At 44.6% G+C, this 19,342-nt stretch overlaps 1 protein-coding gene across 3 annotated transcripts in view; it reads left to right on the top strand.

Annotated features, from left to right (window-relative positions):
• Positions 1–19,342, top strand: part of PCYOX1L (prenylcysteine oxidase 1 like) — a 60,215-nt gene that overhangs the window by 33,761 nt on the left and 7,112 nt on the right. For all 3 annotated transcript variants that reach the window (XM_069244624.1, XM_069244626.1, XM_069244625.1), the window contains one exon: positions 14,717–14,857. In XM_069244624.1, coding sequence (XP_069100725.1) covers positions 14,717–14,857 — 141 coding nt within the window. The remainder of the gene's footprint in view (positions 1–14,716; positions 14,858–19,342) is intronic.

The raw sequence follows: 19,342 nt of genomic DNA, 5'->3' as shown, positions 1-19,342 counted from the left end.
CCCTATGCAGAGATTGGTAGCCTACTCTTGACAGAGACCCTTGCAGAGCAGACTGCCCTGTTCATTATTCAGAAGTAAAGACAGACCTGATAAGTCAGGAAGCAATTACATGTACCTTATATGTGCCAAGAGACATTTTACTTTCTAGTTGAGCACTTTGGGAAGGTGCCATCAAGACATATAACTGGGTATATCTCTGAAACAGAAACATGGAACAATAGACTAGAGAACTAGTTGTCACTTTGGGCAAAATAAGATTTTTTTAATGCCGTTTGTGGAAAGCATCTTTATTAATTTTAGACTAGAGGTGCTCAGGCACCGAATTAATGGAGTGACATATGTCCCGTTCATCATCTCAGTCCGATTCCTATTCACCACAGTGCCACCCTCTATATGTGTGCCTTTGTGCTAGAGGCCTGCGTTGCTGCCTAAGTATCCCCTGCAATCAACAAAACTCACATGCCGTTCCTGCAATGTGAACCGTACATCTGGTTGAATAGTCCCTGGCTCCTGCAAGCCCAGCATTTATATACTTCAAACCCTGTATCTTCTGCTTACTTTGTGGCAGGCCTGGGCTAGAGCCAGATAGTGAGACCCTCCATCTGTGGCCGGCCCATCATGGCACCCTTTGATCAAGGTCCCATATTACCACTGACACTCGTTGTGCCCAGACCTGAAGGCATTCCAGTGCATGTCTGTCTTCCTGCCTGCCACCACAAAAGCAAAAACTCCATCTCACATTTTGTTCCTTCAGTAAGACTGCAACCTTGCTTGCCGTCCATTGCATATTGTCTTGCTGTAGACTCAATCCTGCACTGCATACCACCCCTCAAATGTATGCAGCCCACAACCGCATTTTGCTCTCTGCAACTGAACACAAGCTCCGCATGTCCCTCGTAATTAGTGTTGTCTCGACCCTGTCCACTCCCCCATTAGTTACCTCCTTCATCAGTGTCACCTCTCCCTGCATGTTCGCCCCCACAGCAATGCATCAGCCCTGCACATCTTCAACACAGCTCTGTCGACTTCTTGCTACTGCTCCCTCCTTCAGCTCACGACCAGTCCTCAGCCCTCCATGCCCTGTGCAGCAGGATCCCTAGCACTTCCTCTGCATCTACATTCTAGCAATGCACAAGCCTGCCTCCTCATATGATAGCTCCAGCAACAGGATCCTTGCATCATCTGTCCTCCTCCTCAAAAGCATGCCAGCACTGCTTGTTCTCTTTGCATGCAGCATTCTGCATCACCCATCACGTACCTTCCAGATCGCTGCACGGCAGCACTGAAGTAACCGTTATCACAGAATGGGTACAGTGCCAAACAACTATCTGCCTTTGATCCTCTCTTGGAGAATCTAGCCCCCATTTTATTTAGCGGATCAGTGAAAAGCATCTAGTTTGTAATAGTCTTTCTCTCAAACAAAATCAGGAATATACCTTACAACAAACACTGCCCCAAGCCACTCTCATGGTACACTCTCATCATCATCATCAAACAGACTTTATTCGACTTTCAGCAAGTCATAAAAGTATCAAATAGTAACACACAGTAAATAGATAAAAAATAAATAATAATAAATAATAATAGAAAAAGTCATAGTACACATCCTTAATTTATCCTGATACAAATATTTAAAACCTTGATAAATTTAAGCCAATACACCCATGAATTTCCTTACAATTAATTCTAAATAGTAAGGAATTTGCCCAAAATTCCAGACATTCCAATAAAATTAGGCCTATGCGCCCATAGACTTCCTTACAGTCAGTACTATACATAAAAAAATTGCCAAGATTCCACACATTTCAATAGAGGATGAAGTCTGTAAACTAAAATACGCATCACAACACTGACGCAAGTTAGTCGATCTTAAAAGAGGCAATAAAAGACATTTTCTTTGTTTATCATAGAATTTACAAAAGAGGACCACGTGCATCGTAGATTGGGCTGCCTTCACATCGCAGGGGCATGCTCTTAGGGTTGTACTCCAGTCATTCATGGTCGGAAAGGTTACTAAACGATGGAAAGTATCTAAACGTAATCTTGTAAGGACAAATCGGTGTTGAGGGTTTATCACACTTGCTAGATAAGGCTGCACAGCTACCGTAGACAAGATTAGTTAATTAGACATGACACTAAGTTTTTTTGATTCAGCTTCCCATCTCTGTTCTTCCAGGTGCTTCAATGTCAAGGCCCTCAGTTCTCTCCTGGTTATTTTTTCCAGTGTTTGTGGGTTTAAGTAATAGTCTTTGTAACCCATATTTCTGAAAAAGGTCATAATGTATCTCAACCAGGGGACTCTGAGTGAGTGTGTTAGCCTCATACAATCAGATAAAATGGCCTTGTTTAGTCCAGTATGCTCGGAGGTCCACACTTTGTGCCATATTAATAATGGCTGTATCTTTATCAAGTCAACTACAAAGGGGACCCCTAATTCCGCATGGCTAATGTATGATGATGTGCTATTTGGTACCATTAGCAAGTATCTGAGGAAATCATTCTCCACTGTCTGGATCGAATTACAATTGGTATACCCCCAAATGCCTGCTCCATACATAGCAGCCGAGATGCACTTAGCTTTATAGATCTTTACCATATTCGGCGGGGTAATCCCCCCTAGCCTTTTAGAAAAAATCTTCAAGGCCGCTGTTGTTTTAATGATCTGATCTTTTTTTGTTTTCACACAGTGTGCCCAAGTACCCTGTTTATCAAACATTATACCCAAATATGAGAAAGTACGAGCTATCTCCACCTTGTCCTCATGGATAGTAGTGTAATAGGTCTGACCCAGTTTCCTGCCACAGTTCATTATAAAAGTTTTTGAACGGTTGACTGTAAGTCCCAAATCTGTCATAAAGATTATACAAGTGGTTAGGAGTTTTTGAAGGGCTAACGGTGTCCTAGCCATAAGTACTGCATCGTCTGGGTAAAGGAGAGCGGGGACAGCACTATTACCTATTTGGGGAAGGTCTTTACATTTGCTTGTCAATTCACATTCTAAGTTGTTTATATATAATGAAAACAAGAGTGGAGCAAGAACACAGCCTTGGCGCACCCCTCTATGTATACCAAAAGGCTTGGTACATTCCCCTCTCATCCCATACCTTACTCTTGCTCTACACCCTGTATACAAGTCCAGTATAAAATGAACTATTGTTGACTCGACCCCCATGCTTGTTAAAATGTCCCATAACTTCTCATGTAAAACGCAGTCAAATGCTGAGGATAAATCTATGAAGGCCAGGTACAAATTACCCTCTCTCATCTTTGTATACTTCCCCACTAAAATACTTAAATTCAGGCCCTGTTCCACTGTACCTAGTCCTGTGCGGAAGCCATACTGTACTGGAAATAAGATGTTGTTTCCTTCCGCCCATATTTGAAGTCTGTTTAAAATTATTCTGCCCGCTAGTTTAGCTGATGTATCGAGCAGGGAGATTGGCCTATAGCAAGCTGGATTAAGGCGGTCGCCTTTTTTGTATATGGGGATGATAATAGAATCTCGCCACGTCGATGGAGGGCCAGGTGTACAAAAGGCCCTCAATACCTGCATCAATAGAGGGCCCCATAGATGTGTATTTGCTTTGTATAAATCTATTGGGACGCCATCGGGGCCCGGTGCTTTCCCCGCTTTACTTATATTTATGGCTTCCACTACCTCCTCTAAGCTAAACTGAGGTATTACAGCTAGACGTGGGCCTTCCTGGGAATCTGGAGCCTTTAAAGAGTCCGGGGGATCTCTGTCACTAGGTTGAGAATATATCTTAGAGAAATACGTGATCCAGTCCTCTTCTGAAATTGCAATCTCCATTCTAGGAGTATCTCTATTGCCTAGAACAGGAGTATTTATTATTTTCCAGAAGAGGATGTTATCTTTCACAAGGCTAGCTTTGTGTAGGTTTTCCCATAAGTTTTCTCTCAAGGCAGATTTCCACTTTTTATGGCTGTCTTGTATGCCTGTCTACAGATACGTATTTCGGTCGGGCATCTTGTAGGGGCGCTTAGGGCTTTTTTTAGTCTCGTATGAGCTTTCGTGCAATCATGGTCAAACCAGCCGCTTTCCCTTTTTTTCCCTGCCCTTCCCGACCTAATAGTGAGGGCTTCTTTCACGCCTTGTGTTATCTGCAGAAAAGCACTTAAGCATTTTCCTGGAGCCTTGTCCTCACTAAGGCAGTCTATGAACGCTTGGTTGTGTTCACATAATAGGTGTTTTAGTAAGACCTGTGAATCAATCTGAGACCATCTCAATGTATATCCATCACCCGGGGCTAATACAATATCATTTACCTTCATGGCCTTTCCGTCTTTAGCCTGTATGACGGAGGTTAATGAGAGTTCCAGACTCTGAGGGAAGTGATCGCTTATTGTGATATCATGAATTATACAGTTAATAAAATAATGTGCAAAATGGGTTGACATTAAGACATAATCGATCACCGTATCAGCGCCCCTTCCGTTAAAAGTTGGTTTAAACAATGGTTCTTTAAAATGCAGTTCATTTACAAAAGACAGGTTGTGTTTTTGGGCCACTGAATTCATTGCATCTCCTTGAATAGTATGTGAAAAATGAGGCCTTGAGCCAGTATCTTCGGTATCCCAATCGCACACCTTTCCCATGAGTTCCTTACAGAGATGAACATTAAAATCACCGCCCCATATAATAAGTCCTACGTCTATTATTTGCACATATTTTCTCTAGGTCCTCTCCCATCTCTGTTAAAATTCTAAAAGCTTCTCTTGGTGATGCGTTGTTATAAAAATTAATAACTACTAGCTGTGTATTCTGGTCCAAATTACTCTCTATCATTTGGTAATGGGGTTTCGTAATTTGCATTTTTAAATTATGTAACCGCAACTTATTAGAAATACATGTACATAGACCTCCTTTTGGCCTGCCATGTTTGGTCTGTACAGCTGGTGCATGAAATGTCTTATAACCGTTTATGTGAACAGGATTTAATAGCCAGGTCTCCTGGAGGCATATGCAAAAGAAATCTTCAATAAAATTCACCCAAAGCTCGTTGTTAATCTTGTTAGTTAGGCCTGCCACGTTCCAGTAAAGTATAACTATTTCCATGCACTGGTGGGGTTGGGAACGCACCTTCTCTATGATTGGTGAGAGTTGCCTATCATCTAGTGTATGGATTGTTGACGAAGGGAGGGTTCTCTGATTCGAGTGGGTATCTGCGATGTTCCTGCCGAATGCCACTGCGTGCAATATGTCTCCCCTGTTCATGCTAAGCCCTTCTATATTTATGTCTGGGACCACTTCATGCGGGAAATCTTTCTTGTTCATACTAAGTCAATCCAGATCTTCTAGCATTGTAAGAGGTTTGAATCTATTACTAGAGAGAATGGGATCCGGACTATCTGGGGCTTGTTTATTTGCAAATTGTAGGTTCCTGGGGTTACGCCCCAGGGGTCTCTGATAGAAAAAGCCCAGGGGTAGTAGGGAGATTCCTTGGTAGGTAGCTTGTCTAGCGCCTAATTCGCGAATGATACTGTCCACTAAGTCTGGGGTCTTGAATGAAAGGACCACACAGTCTCCCTCCACTACTTTCTCCCTACTTCCTATCCACTTGACTCTTCTAACCATTTTTATGTCATCGAAAAGAAACCCCACCCCTCTGGAACCCAAACGTGCACCTATCCAGTTCAGGGCCTTGTTCCTCAATGCCGACCTCGTTTCCCGCTTTTGATCACCTATAGGAGGAACGTTTGCCAAGACCACCACATATGGAGTTGACTCCGGGAGAAGATGTAAAAGGTCGCTTGGTGAATATGTGGGCTTTAGAGATCTTATTCCACTACATTGGTTCACTCCTGTATCTAACTGGGGGTGATTTATCCTAGCTAATAATGGGATGTTGGATGCTATTGTAGCTGATTTATAGCTAATATTTGGTGCTGGTGGGGATAGTTGTAATCTGGTCGCAGGCAAATGACTATTGCTTGATGATATTGGTGGTAGCTGTAATTTGGTCAAAGTCTTTGGAGTCGAATATCAGCCATCATCCCTATCTTGGAAGGTATGTTTGGTATTACGTTCAGAATTTGGGATCGGCAATGTTTTGCTAGAGTCTTGTTTTAGATGGTGTAAGGCCTCTGGGTGTAAGGACTTTATAATTCCTACACCTGCCTCGACCTTGCTCTCCACCACTTTTAGGCGCTCCATCAAGGAGTCCAATGTAGCTCCAATTGATGATTTCATAATATTTACTAAGTCATAAAGATTGGCAAGGAGGGTTCGAGTCGTATCTACTGAGTTGCTTGGGAGTTTCTTTTGTAATGATTTCTTTGGGGGCTTTCTATCAGGTATAGGTACGGAGTCCTTCTTAGGAGATTTTTTAGAGGTGTTAACTGCTTTCTCTACCGCCGGCTTCCTTGGGCGTTTAGCTGCAGGTGAAAGGTCGTCCGGTGTAAAGATTAAGTCTGAGGTATTTTGAATGCATCCATTTTTATATATTACATCTCTGTTCACTACATCATTATCACGCTGATTAGGATCGTCAGATATCCCCACATTTGTTGGTGATTGAGTAGTATATTCTTTGGGTGTCAGCCTTTTTCCCTCTACGTTGGCAATTTGTTTGTCTATCATCCCCATTGTCCCTGAAATGTATTTTAATATGGATGTACTGTCTTTTAAATTTGGGGGGGTGACTCAATGTTGAATGCTTTCTTTTTCCCATATTTTATGTGATATCACTCTAGTTCCGGTATAAAGGGATGAGGATATATGGGATATGCTATATGGGATAGGCTTAGTTAGTTAATTACCATCACCAAGGTAGCGCCACCCCAATTGAATTAGTTAAATAGCTTGGCAAAAAAGTTGAGTGCACAGGCAAAGTCACTTTATCACTAATTAACGATCTGCTCAGAGATAAAATCAAATGTCATGTAAAAAAAAAACGTTCTCACTCATGTGTCCAGGGTGCAGTGGCTCCTAAGATGTTCCTGTAGTTGGTATCCCGGCGTGGACTGGAACCAGGTTCCAAAATATTCCAAGGAGCCGCCGTCTGGCCCAGAGTAGATAAGGTTTCTCTTTCCCCACTCCTTATCCAATTGGTGTTTTTCTTTTTTTTAAGGCTCTAACCAAGGACCAAGGGCCCTCAAGGAGAAGATGAAAGAGGGAGGGCCCAGCCCAGCCTCTTCCTGACAATGACGGGCGAAGGACGGGCCGGCCCTTGGCCCGGGCACAGCCCGCGCGCGTCCCGCGAGGCGGGAGTGCTCCTTGCAGTTTATAGGAGCCTCCCGTTTGAAGTAGTAGCAGCAGCAGCCAATCAAGCGCGACCCGCGATGCGGGCGCGCGTTACTGAAACAAGAAGGGGCTCCTCCCTGCCCCCGGCAGCAGAAATAACAGGTCCCCTCTCAATTTTTAGCTACACACCTTAACACACCTCATTGGGAGCGGTAAATTGCTTGCAAATAGTGACAATGCCCTACAACACCACAAATTATATTTAGTGTGATTGTATACTTAACAAGCATTTCCAATGTAATGAGTCTCACGTTTGCCCGAGTTAGAGCTATTAGTGTTGTAAATTCCTAACTGGACTTTTCTTGCCACATAAATTGAAAATGAAAAGTAAAACCGTTGACATACACAGTCCGATTCAAAGTGGTACAGCCGCCGTGAGCGCGAAGGAGAGACACAAAAGGAAAAAGAAGTTTGTTTGCAGTAAAGCGTATCGGCAAACGTGCAGTTCTCCATGTAACAGGGTCAATAGCCAAGGCGGTAACAAAACTGCCCCAAGGAGGGAGAAACGTAAAGCATTTACCAATGATGATAAAGGATTTTTGAAAGGCAAGACCATGAACAAGTGTTGGAAATGGCCCTTTTTGCAGGGTTATTCCCAAACATTTTGCCTTCTATTTTTGAAGATCTGTTTTGCTAGTTTATTGTCTAAGCGCACTTTACCACTTCAGATCAGTGCTACAGTGCAAGTGCTTCCTGTGTAAATTGTATTGGTGATTGATTTATCCATGATTGGCATATTTGATTTACTGGTAGGTCCCTAGAATAGTACACTGGAGGTGCCCATGGCCTGTTAATCACATGCTAATAAATATTGGCTATTTTTCTAAAACTTAAGTGGTGTCCTTTGTAGAGCTTTCACAGTATTTACTGTGTGTTACGTGCAAATGATTTACACGTTGCTTCTGAGATAAGCCTGACTTCTCATGTCCAGCTACGAAGAGGGTGAGCAGGGGTTATCTGAGCTGTGTATCTCCCTTATCCTGGCTAGAGTGAGGGTCCCTGCTTGGACAGGGTGCAGACCGACTGCCAACTAGAGACCCCATTTCTAACAAGTGATAGTGATGGGTGTGGTTAAAAGCCCAGAGATACATTACAACACGTGAGAAAGCTTGCACGCTTAACCTAAAAATGAGATTTGGGTGTTGAGCCAAGCCCGGACAAGCATGGTCGCACTGCTTTAGAGCTCAGCTGAGCCTATCTGGTCCCCACAGAAGTAAACAGCACTGAGACCATGGGCGGGGAAGGGGAAGGCCCTGGATAACACTGGGGACGCCCTCTATTCCAGACGGTGGACCACTGCAGCCCCAGCGATAGTCCACCTTTCCAGACTGCATCGGCAACCATCTTAGAGGTAGCGTGGCCTCCCTGCACACTGCAGACCTACATACCTAAATTGCGGCATCTTCCGCCACGCAGATGGATGCCCCAGAGAAAAGACCTGATCACTCTGTGCCACCCACCTTCCCCCTCTTAGGGCATGGCTTTTTTTTCTGTGCTGTGAACTGAGATCTGTGATCCCTTAAGGAGGTCTGACCGGCTGGTCCACCAGGGTTAATTAAGCCTCCTATACCACAGCACCTGGATGTCAGAAAGGGTGAGCTATATGGAGCCTACGCAAGCACGCACCCTTCCTGCTTGCTTTGTGAATGCTGAGTTTCAGTTGACAGAGGCACCGGTCTGTGTTCTATTGTAATCTTTCCTGAAAGGGACTCTCTTTTCCGGAATTGGCTACAGTACTTTTGGGGCCATGCATGGCCATACTTCCTTCACCTTGGGCCTTGTTACAGCCCATGTGTACACATTGCTGACCAGCCAGTTGCGATCTGTCGATCCTTCGCCCTCCCAAGGAGCCTATATGAAGGAGATACATAACCACCTGCTCTTGTTCCGGACGTGGCACTTCGTACTCGTCACCCCTCCAAATGCGCTGTCCTCTGTATGCTAGTGTTCTTCACTTTCTCAGCAGGAAGATTAGAGGACATTATACTGGTGACACTCTCCTAAGGTGATCTCATGGGCCTTACCGCTTGCGCTCGGCTTCACTCTCTACTCTTTTCATTGTCGAAATCTAAGGGGTTCTGCCAGTTACTCTTCTCTGAGACGGTTGGTAACTCCAAAGCAAATATCTCGACCTTCCTGTTTCACTTCTGTACCTTACTGAAACAATCCTTCAACCGCCCCTGTGAGTTCCAGGGGGTCCACAGAGTAAAAGCTCGGACTTCTTCGCACTAAACTCACCAATCCTGTCCTGTTTCCTCCCTCATCTACAAGCCGGGGTAGGTCGTGCATGCAGCAAAGAAACATAGGCCTTATATGTTTGATGGCCACAAAATCTACGTATCAGCGGGTTTCGCATTTGATACCAACATCAAACAGAAGACGGTCCTGTCTCTATGACCCCGACTCCACCAGAGGGAAATTCGAAATAGCCTTCTGGAACTGGCCACAATGCTCCTCACTTTTAACAGCCGGTAAACGGAATTTGAGAACCCAGAAATATTGGAACAGTGGTTGGAAACGCTGGATTCTTCGCCAGTGGACACCAGAAACACTCAAGAACTGGATCTGCAGGACGCTTTGCGTATGTCTCCACCCATCAGTAATAAGGAAGAACGTCGCCAACTGAAACAAGTGACTCAGAAATGGTCGGATGAGGACTGTGGACACCCTGGTCTTAACAGCAACATAGGGACACAGAACCACCCAGTAACCCTGAACTTTCCGTCTCTTCACTCTTTTGGAATGCTGCCCGTGAAAGGGAGCTATCTTCTTCCTTTCTCTTGCATCCTGCCGCCTACTGTTAAAGTTGTGGCTTTTTAATCCTCTCTCCTCCCCGCCTATATAAGGTACGGTTATATGACTTTTGTAAACTGGATTTCTTATTGGTAGAATGATGTATCCTTTCGTTGTTGCACTGTAATCGTCATCTTTCTGCTAATAGAGACACCCTGTTTTCTAAATGAACACTTGCACAAACCGATGCCTTATTTCCACTGTTGCAATTATCTTTGCTTTTATATACAGGGCCACACTTACTGTACGAGTATTATGATTGTGAGGGCCTTGGCTTGTGGTCAGCTGGCTTGACTCTTCCACAGCACACAGTTGTGTCCTGTTAAGTGTGTAGGGGCTAGTATTATACCCAACCCCCTAGGTCTCACCAGCCCCATAGACACCCTTGGACTTGCCTTTATTCACACATTCGCTCCTGGGCACCACGATCTAGCGTCACCTGCTCACCTACGTTTAGCAGCTGATCTTGTGCACTCACCCACTGTGACACCGATAAATATGATTTCTCCTAATGTTAATGGTCTAACCCACTTCATAAAATGTAAAAAAAATAAATAAAAAAAAAAAAAAACCTTACCTACCTACGAATTCATAAACTGGACATAGCCTTCTGGAAACTCACCAGATGACGGTGGAACACAGGAAACTTAAAAGGGACTGGGTGTGCACATTTGCCAAAGGACCACAATGCCCTGCAGAGCCTACCAATACGCCCCTGGTACAGTGAAAAGTAGGGTAGAGATCCAGCTCCATAAAGTTCTTAGTGCATGAGTCATACGTACCTGGCAAACTGACGGAGGCAGATATGTATTCGCAAAACTTAAAATCCAATCTGAAACGGTAATACTTGGAGCCTGATTTTTATTTTTATTTTTTAATATAAATACACTAGTGTAGGAGGCTGGCCTGGTTTGTAGTGGATACCTAAGGTACTTACACCTAATACCAGGTTCAGTTATCCTTTATTAGTGACATGTGGGCAGTATTCTAGCAGTTTATGCTGTCTAGAGGTAGCTGTAGCAGAGCAGCTTAGGCTGAACTAGGAGACATGCAAAGCTCCTGCAATACTACTATAGTTACACAGTGCTTATACACTATAAAAGACAATACTCAGTGTTACCAAAAACAAATGAACTTTATTTTAGTGACTCAAGGCCAAAAATATCTTAGAGGCAATACTCATTCTGGAGGTATTATACACAACATATACACTAGAGACCAAAATCAGGTAAGTAAACAGTCGTAGAATAGTGCAAACAGTAGAAAATACAATAGAATGCAATAGGCCTAGGGGCAACACAAACCATATACTAAGAAAGTGGAATGTGAATAACAAATTCCCCCCTAGGCAAGTGTAGTGTGTAGAGGGGCACTGGGAGTGTAAGAAAACACCAAAAGGTAAGTAAAATACCCCACCCCAGAGCCCAGGAAGGTAGGAGTAAAGTACTGCAAGTTTCCTTAGGACGCACTACAAGTCGTGATAAGAGTTATTGCAAGAACCAAGCAAGACTGCAAGCAACAAATCGTGGATTCCTGGACCTGAAGACCTGTGAAGAGAGGAGACCAAGTCCAGAAGTTGCAGAAGATTCCAGGAAGGACAGGAGCCCCTGCCAACCTAGACGATGGTGCAAAAGAGGATTCTCCGGTTACAAGTCTGCAGAAGAGCACCAATGAAGATGGCTGCGGCTTCCTACGTGATGCAAGAGATGTCCCACTTTGAGATGTTGGTTGCAGGCAAGTTGTAGCGCTGGATTCGTCCAACAAGCCTTGGTTCAAACAAGTTTGCGGTTTGCGTCAAAATGGCGCTGCCTGGACCCAGGAGGGACCTGGGGTCCTGAACTTGGACTGAGGAGGCAGAGGGGGCTCCCAACACTGATGACCAGGCATCCCCCAGGGGAGTCCCAGGACACGGGACAAAGAAGGTGCAAATTGCGGTTGATGCAGCACTACAAAAGAAGGTCCCACGCCGCCGGAGAACAGCTCAGTGAGTTGTGCGTCGCAGGATGGAGTGCTGGGGACCTGGGCTACACTGTGCACAAAGGAATCTTGGAAGGAGTGCACAGAAGCCCACGGAGCTAGAGATTACGCATTGCACAGGGGTACTGCCGCAAACCGGGAAGGCAAGCTCTTACCTCCGCCAAATTTGGACAACTGCACCTTAGGACAGTCTGGGTCGAAGGGGTCTACCACCTGTGTTCCAAGGAGCACGCTCGTCATCAGGAAAGGAGTCCCACAGAACTGGTCGTCGTCTTGGAAGGTGCCTGCAGGAGCAGGGAAGTGACTCCGTCACTCCACAGGAGATTCCTTCAGTTCTTCTGGTGCAGGATGAAGACAGGGAGTCTGTGGAGCGTGCACACCTTGGAAACTGTTGCAGTTGCTGACTGGAGCTGAAGTTGCAGGGTCAAGGAAACCTTCTGGATTCTTTGTTGCAGTTACAGCGGTTCCTGGAGCAGTCTGCGGTTGATCCAACAGTCAGAAGCTGAAGCTGAGGATGCAGAGGATTCCTGGAGGAAACTTGCAAGCTGAATCTGAAGAGGAACCCACAGGAGAGACCCTAAATAGCCCTGAGAGGGGGATTGGCTACCTACCCAGGTATGCACCTATCAGGAGGGGTCTCTGACGTCACCTGCTGGCACTGGCCACTCGGAGATCTCCAGAGTGTCCCCACACCTGGAAAACAAATGGCTAACACCAGTTACTCACTGGGGGAGCTCTGGGCACCACCCCTGGGGTGGTGATGGACAGGGGAGTGGTCACTCTTGTTTCCTTTGTCCAGTTTTACACCAGATCAGGGACTGGGGGTCCTTGACCCAGTGTAGACTGGCTTATGCAAGGAGATCACCATCTGTGCCCTTCAAAGCTTTTCCAGAGGCTCTGGGAGGCTACCCCTCCCAAGCCTGTAACACCTATTTCCAAAGGTAGAGGGTGTAACACCCTCCGCCCAAAGGAAATGCATTGTTCTGCCTTCCTGGGACTGAGCTACTCAGACCCCAGGAGGGCAGAACCCGGTCTGTGAGGTGGCAGCAGCTGTAGCTGCAGTGCAAGCCTCAGAGAGCTGGTTTGGCAGTAGTGGGGGTCCAAGGTGTAGCCCCCAGGATGCATGGGATTGGCCCCCAATACCAGATTTGGAATGGGGGGACAATTCCATGATCTCAGACACCTTACATGCCCACATTCGGAGTTACCATTGTGAAGCTACATATAGGTATTAACCTGTATGTAGTGCACGCGTGTAATTGTATTCCGCACTCACTAAGTCTGGGGAATTGGCCCTGGACAGCGTGGGGGCACCTTTGCTAGTGCAAGGGTGCCCTCACGCTTAGTAACTTTGCACCAAGCCTTCAGTAAATGAAAGTTAGACATTTAGGTGACTTATAAGTTACTTAAGTGCAGTCAAAATGGCTGTGAAATAGTATGTGCACTATTTCATGCAGGCTTCAGTGGCAGTCCTGTGAAAGGGTTTGTCTGAGCTCCTTATGAGTGGCAAAAGAAATGCTGCAGCCCATAAGGATCTCGTGGAACCCCAATGCCCTGGGTTCCTAGGCACCATATACTATGGAGTTATAAAGGGGGTCCAGTGTGCCAATTGGAATATGAAGTCACTAAACTATAGTGACTAATTTGGAAGCAGAGAGAGCATAAGCACTGAAGTTCTGGTTAGCAGAACTTCAGTTACACAGTTAGGCACTACTGACAACACACACAGTAGGCTACAAACTATGAGCACTGGGGTCCTAGCTAATAAATGCGAAATTCAAGGTAAAAGTAACCCCGGATGCTTACGAGTTCTTTATGGAATAGTTATTCAACAATTCAAAGTATTGCTAGGACAGCACTAATTCTTTTCTTTTTTCACTCTCGTGGCCAGATCGCCGATATTAGTGAATTGGAAATCAGATGTAGTCCCAAAAATTCGATCAAAGGACTATGAAAATACAGAGGATTAAAGTACATGAAACTCTATGCACAAATTAAAAGATTCTTAAGAATATGGGAAGACTGTGATAAGTGAAAAATACCTCTTTCTCTTAGCCACTGGTCCCTTTGAATATGTTTGGGGAGACTACATTTTTCATGATCTTTATATATTGACTTCACCTTATATAAAAAATTGATATAATAAGTGCTTATCATGGATTTCTCGGAATCCACATATGAATTCCTGATGTATGATTTAATTATGTGCTACAAATAAAATTGTTTGTATGTCGTTTCTGCTGCATCTCAAAATCTAAAAAAGTGTTGCCTGCACTTTTAGAGCCACATCAGGATATTATTAGGTACAAGTGTGGATTACAATTAAGGAAGGAAGCGTATATTTTATAGCTAAGAATGTGCATTATGTCGTTTATTAACTTGGCAGACCTTTGGGTGAAGTTTTCTGAATACACATGTTTAGGAGAATTAGACTGGTGCTGATTCTGAAGGTAAGACTAATGTAGGCATGGTGTTAAATTAATCAGACAGGCCCTGGTAGGTCTGAGAAAAAGGGAGGAAAGAAGCAAGGAACAAGAAGGGTAATAGGAAGGAGTGGATCAATCAGTTTAAAAGCCATTTTGGTGTGTTAGCCTCAGCACAGATGTTACATCAGTGTAAGCGATGGCTCAGGGTGCTGTCTTTACAGAGATCACTTGATTGGTGATTTTATTTTTCTTCTAGGTGCCATATTACTTGCTGGAGCCCAGGGCAACAGGTGGGCCGTGGAAGGAGGGAATAAATTGGTCTGTTCAGGACTTCTGAAGCAGACGAAAGCCAATGTGATCCAAGCAGAGGTGATGGAGGTTGTGCTTCAAGGCACAGGTATGCATTGGGACTCGACGTCTAGGATCCCTATAGGCAGAGCAAGAGAGGAAAGAGTAGTGAGCCAAAAGTGGGATGGTACAGGAGAGTATGGAACTAGCCCTGGTCTTAAGTTGCTGGGGAGCATTGTCTTTTTTGCATGAGACAGTTGACGAAGTGACCTAGAGTTTTAGATATGAAAGATGGGAAAACAGGCTTGAGAAACAATTCAGAGTACTGGAACTGCAGTATTGGTTCTGCGTTTCTGACTTATTTCTAAAATCTATTTTGTGTTTGGCTTACTTCATGAGTTTCTGAAATAGAAATTCTATAGAGAGTTTACTTCAAACCTATACATATATTCCGAGTTCTGAGAATTGATTATCAGTGTATCCTGTTCTTCACACTTTCTTGAAACCATGTAAAAAAGGCCAGAGCATGTAATGAGAATATTAACTAGTAGTGGGGTCTGTAATTTACCATTAAGCATTTTCTGATCTAACACAGACGTTCGAGAGGATGGATGAAGATGTGTCTTCCTAATGCACATAGCAGTAGCACAATCTGGTATCTCCGCTTTTGTCAGCATTTGGAGGCTAGCTGAGAAAATTCTTGCTTGCCAGATTCTCCTACCCTTGACTGGCAGATTGTTAGTTTTTACAGGTGACCTGGTGAATGGCTTCATATGAAAGGTCAGAAGAGGTGGGGCAGAGTCAGTGACTTGGTTAGGGTGCCGGTGGATTAAGTCCCTATCTCCATGTCCAGAGCACTGTGGTTGAGACATTGTGATTGGCTGTAGGCCAGAACAACTTAATGCTTCCAATATATTGTCATGTTAGAGTGGGTTTAAATAGCAACACTCAGAATCTACTTGGGACCTCGCAAAGTGAAATGCACCCTGCAGCCAAGGATGTGGTTTGATTGGTTAGGCTAGAGAAGAGAGGATGGCTAACCTGTCAACTATGTGGCGACAGACAGCCATAGTTTTGGGAAGACATTGTTAGACCTGGCATCCTTAGGGTGGTTTGTCCCCAGACTCTTTGCCTTTACCTCCTGTTTTGTTGCTGTATCTTTTTGTTGTCCATAGAACCCTGAGCACTTTACCACTGCTGATCGGTGCTAAAGTGCATGTGCTTCTCCCCTAAAACATGATAACATTGGTGTATCCACATTTGGCATATTTAATTTACCTGTAAGTCCCTTGTAGAGTGGTATACCCTATACCCAGGACCTGTAAATTAAATTCTACTAGTAGGCCTGCAGCAACAATTGTGCCACCCACTTGAGTAGCTCTGTAAACATGTCTTAGGCCTGCCACCGCAGAGCCTGTGTGTGCAGTCTAACTACCAACCTGACTTGGCATTTAAAACCTCTGCCAATCCTTAATCTCCCCTTTTCTCACATTTAAGTCACCCTAAGGGAGGTCCTAGGTAGTCCGTAGGGCAGGGTGCCATGTAAGCAAAAGGCAGGACATTTACATTTAAATTCTCATGTCCTGATAATGAAAAACTTCCCAAAGTCATTTTTCAGTTTGCAGGTAAGCATAAGGCCTCTTATATACTTTTAGTATACTTTTGGGGCTTAAAAGCATTTCATTTGTTTGTTTCAGTATCATTTAAAAATCCTTGTTTGCTAGTGGTCAGTCATGCCTCTTTGTCCCGTCTTTTTGTCTTTGGGAGCAGGGACTAACTATATAATTACACCATGGTTCTTCATCTCTTGGTGTCAGGGACTATTTTATTTTTCCTTTCGTGCCGGTGTGACAGTGTGGATGCTTTAGGATGAGCTGCTTGAATTTTATTACACCTTTTATCCCTCCCACCTCCTCCTCCCAAACCGAAAAGACCTGCTGTTGTGCTCTGATCGGAGCTGCTCTCTTGTTTGAAAAATTAATGCAACAGCGTTGCGAACTTAAAAGAGGGACAGTGCTGGGTTCGCTCACTGCCCAAAGGCTATTGTGAATGTGGAGCCTAATTCTGCAGCCATCTTAAAGGTTGACATATTTTGACATTCCAAAGTGGAGCGGTCCAAATTCGGTAACGTGAGTACGAGTGTAATAACACACTAAAGAATACCCACAGACAGCAAAGCAACGAGATTGATTCTGAAACATTCATTTAAATAAAATCTGCAATGTTTATTATATTTCACAAGAATGTCAAAATTGCTTGTCTCTGGCAAAAATCTTTCTATTTCTGATATTCTACGATGCCAATGCATGAAAGCCACGATTTCTGGTCCGGTTCTATAAGACTCTCCTAATAATTTATCCATGGACTCGTCCTCGATGAACTCCAAACCCCTGGGATGCGACTGGAAGTTATACGCCTGTCTACGCTAGCGGCCTTAGAGAGCACTTCCGGGACAGCATTGTTGTCGACCATTTGTTGCAGGTGGAGGTGAGGCAGCGCTTGGAGGCGAAAAGTACCTACTCCTGGTGGCTGTAGCGAGAAAGGGGAGGAGAAGTGCTCATGGAATACTTTTGGGATACCTCACCAGAGCAAAGTGAGCTCTAGAGAAGGGCCTAACAACTGGAATGGATGATAGAGAGGCCCTGCATAGACTGGGGAGAAGAGTGTACCATTCTTGCATGATCATGGCACTTATAGCAGCGCGGTGACCAGGTGAATGAATACAGCCAGGGTCACTACTGTAGTACTTTGACAGTTAATTATCAGTGGTCGTTAATTCAATGCTATCTATTGAAGTATGCGAAAGGCGACATCCTGCTGTTAAGGCTGCATATGTTTCATCACTGCAACATGGGATCTTCCGGCCACCACATTTTCCAGGATGTGTTTATCTGGGATTCAGGGGTTGAACTCTCCATACAGCTGTCCAAATAAGCGTGCCTTCTCTAGATTATGTGCTTGAATGTTTTATAACACATGAGGAAGAATGTTTCAGGGGCAGTAAGAGCCACATCGAGGTGTTTAAGGATTGCTTACCATCTCCAAAAATTTGCTACCCCAAGCATTGCTTGTGATTAAAAGACATTTTGTTTTGTTTTCAGCAATCTTCCATTATCAAAAAAAAGTATATAAATACCACTGATCCACCTGCAGAGACTTCGCTGATTAGTTAACATCTTTAGTTGTTTGAGTAGTTGAGTAGCATCCTATTGGAATTCTTAGAAGTGGTCCTGGAAGGAATCCCACAGAGCAGTATTAGGGTAGTCAATACAGAGATGTATTACTTTGTTGCATAAAGCTTGTAAAATATATTTGGATGGATACTGCTTATTTGATTGACCCGTAGGAGGATGCCTTTGTTTTTGCCATCAGATAGTTGGAATGTCTACAGATGCATGCATTCCAACTGCAGCAAAACTAATTTTCACATATGTGCTCTTCTTAGGACTATCCAAATCCTTAAGTTCGGCACCTTAGCAGATCTGATGCAGTCCATATAAATTTAGTCTGACTAAGGTAGATGATTATGTTGGACTTGAACTTTAAGAAATGCAGGTGTGACAGTAATCCTAAAGGCATGATGGACCAGATTGTGTCTACCCCTCTCATAGACCAGCATTGGAAAATCCTTATATTGCCTTTAGGCTGTAATTCCTGATGAGAGAAAAGTAGCTCCATCATGTTTAGTACCAATTGAATGTTAATAACAAATCCTGTCTCCTCGTAAGGCCAGATTTATTATTACTATTTTAGAAATGCCACTTTTAGAAAGTAGCCATTTCTCTGCACTCAATGCCCTGTGTACCCATAGCCTATCTCCAATACACGTCTGGCTTGGGTTAGGTGACAGCAACACTTGTGCATTCCCTTCAGACACCCACAGCTAAGGATACTTAACTGCATCTGCATGCTTCTGCTTACTGATGGTTCTTCCTGGGGAGGAGGTTGGGAAGGGCTCACACTTACGCCTCAGAGGGGTAGTGCCTGGAGTCCAAACAAAGGGGTTGATTACCTCCCACTTATAGTCTGGAGCCGAAGCTGACCTGAAAGGGGCCCTGTGCCCTTAACAAGAACTCTTTGCAGTCACCCCACACATCAAAGGCACATTTTGATATAAATATTGGGCCCGTGACCCACTCAAGACAGAACACTTCTGGACTCAAGACAAGCTGCTGGAGTAAAGACTGCTGTGTGCCAGGATTGCTACTCTGTCAAGACTGACTGCTCGCAGGAACTGCTGCCCTGCTTGGTTGTGCTGCCCTGCTGCCTGCTGATCTCTACCCGGCAACCCAAGACTTGAACTCTAGGCCAAGAGTGACTCCGAGCGGTCCCGCTTTCCCCTCCCCGCTCGCTTTGCAACTCTTTTGACTTTCATCTGAGCAGCTTCGGACCTGCTCTGCTGCTTTCCTTGCATCAACTTTACCTGCGCTACGTCAGACCTGCTTTGCCACTCGCCTTGTATCATCCTTACCTGAGTGGCTTAGGACCTGCTTTGCCACTTGCCTTGCATCACCCTCATCAGAGCGGCTTTGGACCTGCTTTGACACCGGCATCGCCTCAACTTTTCACCCGAGCGCTTCTGCCCTGCTTCACC

This window comes from Pleurodeles waltl, chromosome 7, assembly GCF_031143425.1.
Source record: "Pleurodeles waltl isolate 20211129_DDA chromosome 7, aPleWal1.hap1.20221129, whole genome shotgun sequence".
Classification (NCBI taxonomy): domain Eukaryota; kingdom Metazoa; phylum Chordata; class Amphibia; order Caudata; family Salamandridae; genus Pleurodeles; species Pleurodeles waltl.
This window is presented reverse-complemented; position numbering and strand designations above follow the sequence as displayed.